Genomic DNA, 8,992 nt, shown 5'->3' with positions numbered 1-8,992 from the left:
TTTAGAGACGTTATATCTTGAATGAGGTCAAAGGTCACAGGAGGGTCACAGAACACTTTACAGCATTTATTAGTTCTCGATGTGGAAATGTGCCGACTCTGAACTCCTGATTAAATATCTCATATGGATTAAAGAAACATGACATATCTTCACGAGTGGATATTTATTTTTTATAAAAAATGTTATAAATTGTTAATTCATTTTTTTAAATTAGATTTTTTTTTTACAAAAATTGTATTACATTTTTTAATTTTTATATATTTTTTATTTTACAACAAGTGAATATTGTTTTCATTCTTAACCTTTTTAAAAACAGACCTATTTGTTATGGTTTCTTCTCCGATTAACATGCATAAGATACTTTAATAATTCCTTTAGTTAATGTTTGAGTTATAATAGTCCTTGCAGCCCAAGTTGTGTTCTTTACTTTAATGTGGAACATCTTTATGTTTAATCTGTCTAAATTTCCCCCCAATTGGGGGCCACGGGGTTTAAAAGGTGAATTTGCTGAACCAGCTAGCTGATGAAGAAGCGGAGGGTGTTCATCTTCAAGCTCTTTGTCAACTTTCCCCCAAATCTCTCTTCTCTGATCAAAGAGTCTGAATCCGTAAAGATGGACCTCTCTGAATCCGTAAAGATGGACCTCTCTGAATCCGTAAAGATGGACCTCTCTGAATCCGTAAAGATGGACCTCTCTGAATCCGTAAAGATGGACCCCTCTGAATCCGTAAAGATGGACCCCTCTGAATCCGTAAAGATGGACCTCTCTGAATCCGTAAAGATGGACCTCTCGCCGTTGTTCCCACATGTCGTTTTATTGGCTTTCCAGAGAGTACAGTTACACATTAATACACGTCATTCTATACAGTGAATCCTTTACACATGTCAGGGCGCTGGAACACATCCAACACGGTACTTACAAAATAGACTTGGTTTGGTAACATCCGATAACCGTTAATCACATTGATATAAAACAATAAGATCCCGGGAGAGGCGTACAGTGCCAGATCCCCCGAGCTTCATCCAAGGAACGAGACCCAGGCCCAAACAATGGCCGCCCTGTTGCGTCACCCCTCCTGCAGACTCAGTAGTACGAGCTCAGGTGGGAGTGGGCCGCGGGGTGCCGGGTCATGGCCGACCCGGGGTAGATGGGGCTGCTGGGGGAGTTCCAGTACGTCGACGGCGGGCTGAAGAAGCTCCCGGGGGACACGGGCATGGGGGCGGTGTGGCCCCCCATGAAGTTCATTTTGGGCTGGTGGCTGTGGTAGGGCTGCACGTAGGACATCTCCGTCTGGTACTTGACCATCCCCCCGCCGCCGCCCCCCTCCGCCGAGTGGTTGTGGTGGGCCTGCGAGATGCCCTGGAAGTCGAACTTGTAGGCGTAGCGCTTGCCGTGCACCTTGGTCATGATGTTCTTGTCGTAGTAGTAGCGCAGCGCGCGGCTCAGCTTGTCGTAGTTCATGTTGGGCTTGCTCTTGCGCTCGCCCCAGCGCTTGGCCACCTCGTCCGGGTCCGTCATCTTGAACTCGCCGTTGGTTCCCTCCCACGTGATGATGCCGGCGTTGTTGCTGTCGGACAGCAGCTCCAGCAGGAACTGCCACAGCTGGATCTGACCCGAGCCTGGAGGGGGAAGGGGGGAGGGGGAAGGTTAAGGAATCTGTGGCGACTCCATCGGTCACACTAAGCGTGAGAAACGATATATATATATATATATATATATACAATTTTAAAAAATCATATATATTTATATATATATATATTCATTTATATATTTGAATATATATTTGTATATATATATACATATTTATATATATATTCATATATATATATATATATATATATTTGTATATATATACATATTTATATATCTATATATTCATATATATTTATTTATATATCTATATCTATTTATATATATATATACATACATATTTATATATAAATATATTCATATTTATATATTTATATTTATATATATTTATATATATATGTATATTTATATATACTACTGGTCAAAAGTTTTAGAACACCTCAATTTCTCCAGTTTATTGAAATGTACAGTTTAAATTTCTCAATGTTCTCTGAAATTAAAACATAGAACATGTAAGTTGGAAGACACAAAATATCCCAAGAGACAAAATGTCCACAAAAAGAAACAAAATAACTACAAAGAGACACAAAAAGATACAAAAAGAGACAAAATAACTACAAAGAGACATAAAAAGATACAAAAAGACACAAAAAGACACAAAATAACTTCAAAGATGCGAAATGATGACCGACGTGGAGTTGTTCTAAAACTTTTTGACCTGTCGTGTATAGATTTAAATAAAAACCACAATAAAGATTCATCCCGGTTATTCCGGGACCTCGGCGGCGCCTCGCTCTGTCTTTCCCCAAAGGTCAGAGGTCGCCCGTCCTCTCCACGTGAACCAATGTGACCTTTCCACTGTGTGCTCCGCAGGAGAGGAACCTACCCACAGGCCGGTGAGCGCTGGGGTCGGGCAGCTTGTACGGACTCGGTTTGGCAGCCCGGTTCTTGGCCGTGCTGACGGCGTCTGTGAGGAGACAGCAGCACACAGTCAGGCGGGTTTGGGGCCCTCAGTGCCCTCAGTGCCCTCAGTGCCCTCAGCGCCCTCAGTGCCCTCAGTGCCCTCAGCGCCCTCAGCGCCCTCAGTGCCCTCAGCGCTCGCGGCGCTCTCTTTCGCGGCGCCAGAGCAGACAGTGTAAAGGCCTCATTGGTGGGGGTCACCTGGGTCAGGAGGTTCTTACCTGGGTTGGCGAGCCGGCTGCTGATGGGCCCTAGAGTCTGATACGGGTCTGCAAAGAAGGAGAAATCTGTATTTTTACAACTTGTATTACTTTAAAAAAAACATTTTTCTTATACACTTCACATCTTGATTGCTATGGAGCATCTTTCCATCACTTGCGTCCCTCTTCTGGTCCCGTGGGGCCTTAAAGGCTCGTTTAATGGAGCGAAATATTATAAAACCAGCCGCTTTGCTCTGAAATATATATAATGTAAACATTAAGCCCCTCTATAATGTGTTTGTTGTGCAGAAAACATGAAATGACATCATCACAGTTTTTAGTTTGAGGTTGGTTTACTAAAAGGTCTTACGTTCACTAAAGCAGTGAAATATATGAATATAACGGCAGATACATGTAAATAAATGTCTAAAAACAAAAGTATGGTTTACAAATCCTCTTGAATCTCCGTAGTCGTACTGACATCGGGTCGTCTCCTCTCCACGAGGGTCCGTGTGTGATGGAGATATTATATATTTATATACATTCATACCTTGGATGATCCTAGGAGCCGGCTCCGTGGCCCTGGAGCTGTGCTGCTGCTCCATGGAGGGACCTGCACCCCGACAGACAGGACTCACTCATAATAATAATAATTCAAACTTATAGAGCGCTTTTCTAAATACACAAAGACGCTTGTGTGTCTCAGTTTGTCCTCAGCTGTGGTTTATAGTATAAAGCGGCCCCTGATGTCACTAGAGGGGCCTCAGACCATCACTTCATTCATTTAATAGTGTTTTGATTTTATTCTTTTGTGTGTGTGTCCTATCTGGACTTCCTGTACTAGGTACACAAAAAATATATATAATATAATTTATAATTATTATTTTTTTAAAATTAAAAAAAATTGTTCATAGTTTTTTAAATAACAATAAATAACCACAAAGAAATAAGAATGACCTTCGAATATGATCGTCTGATTTATGTTTTCTGAAGTTTCACAAGTTTCAATGACCCCTAAACATCTGTAGAGTTCCTCTCCTTGTTTTACGATATAAAATGTATTAATAGTAATATTTTAATATTTTGGGTTCACGTCCTCCTGGTGTTTTCGTCGTCTACCTTTTGGCGCGGCGCTCATGCTGTTGGCCGCCCAGCTGCTCCTGCAGCTGATCTCCTCAAAGCCGCCGCTCTCTGCACACACACACACACAGAGTGAGGATGAGGAGGAGGAGGCTTTGAAGTGGACAGGAGGAGGTCGGCCACCAGGAGGAAGGAAGAGACCCAGAGGCTTGAAGGGTTTGGAGGTCTGAATGAATTTGATGACCCAAAAGGTTTCTATTGTCTGTGGGGGGGGGGGGGGGGGGAGCTGTTGCCACCAGATTGTGAATTGTGTCCCAGGAGGAGGACCCATACCCCCCCCCCCCCCACACACACACACCCTCCCATGCCCCCCGTTTCCTGCGCCGGTGCAGCTGCTTCCTGTCTGAAACGGCCTGTCGGGTTCTGAACTCTTGGCGTTTTGTTTTGACTCCTGATCTACGCGCCGCGGCTCTGGAACTCAACACTTCGGTTATTATAACCCTCAATCACTCACTTAGTTTCTTATTTTGAGTTTGGCTTTATAATGTGAGCCTGAGCCCTGAACTTCACCCAGAAACACTCCGTAAAACTTTACCTTCGTCTAAAAGTCCAGTATTTTTCGTCACAATGGAATCACGACGTGACTGACAACTTTTTAAAGCAGTTTCTATGTGTCACGGGCAGTGTTGGGAGTAACGCGTTACAAAGTACGCGTTACTGTAATTCCACTACTTTTAGCGGTAACGAGAGTGTAACGAAGTATTTTTTTAAATCAACTAACGCAGTTACAGTTACTGAAATTTAAATGAGTTCGTTACTCGCGTTACTCTCTTTTGTGAAAAATGAACACTTGCAGACAAGAAGACAAGCTAGGCTACTTTAGCTGCTTCTGATCTGACATCGCAGGACCTTGGTGGCGCAATGATATTGTAAAGTCTCGGACGTTATGGACTGATGACACGGAAACGGGACGACGTTATTATTCCTCCCTTTATTGGGCATTCACCAACACAGACAGCTGCTCCTCTCAGCTCAGCAGCTCGAACATCAACAACAACGGTTCCCGTCAACCACCCGTAACTTCCGTTTTCCGACAGGTTAACCCCGCCTCCCCTCTACTCCGCCAATCACAGGCACGCCTCCCCTCTACTCCGCCAATCACAGGCACGCCCCCTCGACCAGCATGCACGGTGCCACACTGTGATTGACAGCCACTTCCAGTGTTGCCAGGTCCGCGGTTTTTGCCGCTGGTTGAATTTGTGTCCGCTGGTTCGGGTAGACCTATTTTGCATGCAAATTACATGAATATCTTTAAATAAAAATCCATATTTTAAATGAAATAATTTATTTATACCCAAATCCTACCAAACTGACTCCAGATCAGCACGTACACGCCTCACTAGCACCCCCCCCTCAATTATATGCAGCACCTCAAGGCACCTTTGTTTTCTCTTTTAATTAGTGTTAATACTGTGTAGGCCAATCACTTTTATTTCATTGGGCCTAATGTGGTAAAAAAAAACACTGTTAAATCACTGAGACAGTTATTTTGTATTAAGTAAACTAAAAAAGGGACTTTTGTACTCCTGCTTGATTTGAAGGCCTGTTGCCCTGTTGATTGCAATAAATAGGTCTACAACATATGTTTATTGTGTTTGACTGTTCATGACATTAAAAAAGCAGACATAAAAGTAACTTAAAAGTTACTTTCCCGAGTAACTAATTACTTTGGATATACAGTAACTAGTAAAGTAATTCAATTACTTTTAAAAGAAGTAACTAGTAACTATAACTGATTACTAATTTTCAGTAACTTGCCCAACACTGGTCACGGGGAGATGTGGAGGAAATACTTCCTATTTAATTCATGTTTAACTCTGAGATTCTTAAATGAAGAGTGCCTTACAAATGGAATCCATTATTATTATTATTATTGTTATTATTATCATTATTATTATTACTATTATTATCATTATTATTATTATTACCATTACTATTATTATTACTACTATTATTATTATTACTATTATTAATATTAATATTATTATTATTACTATTATTATAATTGTATTATTATTATTAATATTATTTATTATTATTATTATGACTATTATTAATATGACTATTATTATTATTGTTATTATTATTATTATTATTATTATTATTACAACTATAATTATTATTTTTATTATTGTCATTACTATTATTATTATTAACTCCGTATGACGAAGAAACCTAAAAAGAAGAAACTTTCAAAATAAATAATCTAATTTAAAGTGGCGAGCGGGCCATCTTACCTGCTTTCACCTGTAGTCTGGGCTGTGCAGGTGCTGGTGCTGCTGGTGGAGGTGTGGTGGTGTTGGTCGGAGTCGTGGAGTACGAGAACGTCGGGCTACCTGAAGAAAAACAAAAACCATCAGGTAAAGATTCAGATTCACACGACAGAACTTGAACGCACCACGAGAACAACGTCATGGGGGGATTCAGTCCTAGAATCCAGGAGAGGCTGGAGAGCTGCTGATTGGCTGTCGGGCTGCATGGCGTCAGACGTGACGACATGCTGTGCATCCGGGCTCCAGGGAACCTGCGTGAGGGCGTTGCTATTATTCTGTCCACGGTACCTCAGTGGAATCGGATTTTCATGACTAAAAAATAATAATAAAAAGAAAAAAGTAGACGCAGAAATATCTTTACGATTACTTTATTTCCCGAGTACCTGACGAGTCATCGAGTGTGTGTTTAGCATTTCAGAATATTGTGACCAATTTCCAAGATAATAGAAAATGACAATTTAAAACCCGTAAATCCTCCCGGTTTGAGAAGCTGGAACCATTTGTTTTCTTCTTTTTTATCACAGGTGTCCAACACAAGGCCCGCGGCCCGAATCCGGCCCCCCGCGTCATTCTACGTGGCCCCCTGACGACTTGAAAAGACACACGGTCCCCTTTTCTTAAAGACATTGACGAAAAATATTCCGTGCTTTTATTTTGAAGTTTTCAAATTAAATGGATTTATGTTATAATAATAGAGATATTTTCTAATGCACAATATTTCTACACTTAAATAAACAATAATCAAATGCAAAGAGAGTTATTTAGCGATATATTTGAGTAGTTTATAAGTTTATATGTTTCACTACAACCCTTTGAAATGAGTTGGACACCCCCGCTTTGGATTAATCCATTTAATCAGCGTGATGTCCTTTGACCCGTTATCACCACGACACGTATCCATGGTCCTGATGATGTGCAGGTGAACGAGCGAGGCCTCCAGGACGATGAAGACCTTCGTCACGTTGTCGGCGGGTCGGGGGAACCTGAACGCCGCTGAGGGCTCTTACTCTGGCGGAGGTAGCTGAGATGCGAGAGCAGGATGTCGGCGTTGTAGGCCGACGTGAAGCGCATCATGTCGTCCTTGCTCATCTTGCACAGCGCCTTGCCGTCCAGCGCCTGGAACAGCATCACGTCCACCTCCTCCAGGACGTACTCCTTGATGGCCCAGTCCAGCCACTGGCGCACGTGGTCCTGGGTCCAGACCTCCGGGTCTGGAGGCGCAAACAGGATCACAAAAGACTTCAGCATTCACAGGAATGATCAGGAAGGAATTTGGAGAAACTGGTAGCATTTACATGATGGATTTACAGTGCTAATAAATACTCTAAATATGTACAGTATACATATATAAATATGTACAGTATACAGGACTGTCTCAGAAAATTAGAATATTGTGATAAAGTTCTTTATTTTCTGTAATGCAATTAAAAAAACAAAAATGTCATGCATTCTGGATTCATTACAAATCAACTGAAATATTGCAAGCCTTTTATTCTTTTAATATTGCTGATTATGGCTTACAGCTTAAGAAAACTCTAAAATTCTATCTCATAAAATTTGAATATTTCCTCAGACCAAGTAAAAAAAAAGATCTATAACAGCAAAACAAAATCAAACATTTGAAAATGTGTTTCCAGGTGTTTCGAGTTAATTAGACGATTCAAGTGATTTGTTTAATACCCTACTAGTATACTTTTTCATGATATTCTAATATTTAAGGATATTTGAGTTTTCTTAAGCTGTAAGCCATAATCAGCAATATTAAAAGAATAAAAGGCTTGCAATATTTCAGTTGATTTGTAATGAATCCAGAATGCATGACATTTTTGTTTTTTTAATTGCATTACAGAAAATAAAGAACTTTATCACAATATCCTAATTTTCTGAGACAGTCCTGTATATATATATATATACATATATATATATATATATATATATATATGTAAATGTGACTTTTAAATCTCAGTTTAAGACACATTTTGTGACATCACTATTAGTTTCTTTTTTCTTTTTAAGCCCACCGATTTAAAGTGTTGTACACACCAAGGAAACAGGAGTACATTTATTTTTTAAATGTTTAATTCAACTTTGTAATTATTTATTAAGACTCAAATTCTTATTCAAAGCAGATCGTCTTACATATATATTTTTTTTTCTTCTTTCTTTCTTTCTTCTATATATATATGATATGCATATAATTATATATATATATTTATATATTTATATTTACATATTTATATACATTTATATCTATTTATATATATATATATATATTTAGATATTTATTTAGATATATAAATATATATATTCATACATAAACATATACATATTAATTCATATATCTATACATATATATAAATATACAAATATATTTATTTATATTTATACATAAATATATATATTTATATGTATTTATATATTTATATATATATATTTAGATAGATATTTATATATTTGTATTTTAAGGAAGGTACGTGCTCATTTACAGGAGCTAACAATGTAAGATTTATATCGTAATATTAGCTACGAGTTTTTTAAAGAACCTTTTTTTAAGGTTCTTTAAGGCACCTTTATAGGTTCTTTGAAGAGCTCTTTAAGGACATGGTTCTTAAAGAACCCTGGTTTGAAAGGTTCCTAGAGGAACCATATATGGGGTCTCAAGCGTCGCAGCTCACCTGCCGGCACGATAACCCTCTTCTCCTCCGTGACGCCGGTGGCCGGGGGGGGCGGCTGGGGGCCGGCGCGCGGCTCCGGGTACGAGGACGGGTACGGCGGCATCGGGCCCCCGGGGTCGCCGCTCATGGGTCGGGAGCGCTTGGTGACGCTGC

The 8,992-nt window shown here is 39.9% G+C and overlaps 1 protein-coding gene across 4 annotated transcripts in view; it reads right to left on the bottom strand.

Moving 5' to 3' along the window:
* Positions 1-792: 792 nt before the first annotated feature.
* Positions 793-8,992, bottom strand: part of fli1rs (Fli-1 proto-oncogene, ETS transcription factor-related sequence) — a 14,893-nt gene continuing 6,693 nt past the window's right edge. For 2 of the 4 annotated variants that reach the window (XM_056405912.1, XM_056405915.1), the window contains exons 3-10: positions 8,840-8,992; positions 7,172-7,375; positions 6,129-6,227; positions 3,871-3,942; positions 3,302-3,364; positions 2,773-2,820; positions 2,478-2,558; positions 793-1,620 (exon numbers count right to left, since the gene is read on the bottom strand). The exon at positions 8,840-8,992 is cut by the window's right edge and continues 20 nt beyond it. In XM_056405912.1, the coding sequence (XP_056261887.1) occupies positions 1,085-1,620; positions 2,478-2,558; positions 2,773-2,820; positions 3,302-3,364; positions 3,871-3,942; positions 6,129-6,227; positions 7,172-7,375; positions 8,840-8,992 (1,256 nt within the window). In that variant the 3' untranslated portion in view covers positions 793-1,084. The remainder of the gene's footprint in view (positions 1,621-2,477; positions 2,559-2,772; positions 2,821-3,301; positions 3,365-3,870; positions 3,943-6,128; positions 6,228-7,171; positions 7,376-8,839) is intronic. The other 2 variants (XM_056405914.1, XM_056405913.1) reach the window with 2 other exon arrangements.

Source organism: Pseudoliparis swirei, chromosome 22 (assembly GCF_029220125.1).
Source record: "Pseudoliparis swirei isolate HS2019 ecotype Mariana Trench chromosome 22, NWPU_hadal_v1, whole genome shotgun sequence".
In the NCBI taxonomy this organism is placed as follows: domain Eukaryota; kingdom Metazoa; phylum Chordata; class Actinopteri; order Perciformes; family Liparidae; genus Pseudoliparis; species Pseudoliparis swirei.
The sequence above is the reverse complement of the archived record's forward strand: the minus strand, read 5'-3'. Positions and strand labels throughout refer to the sequence as shown.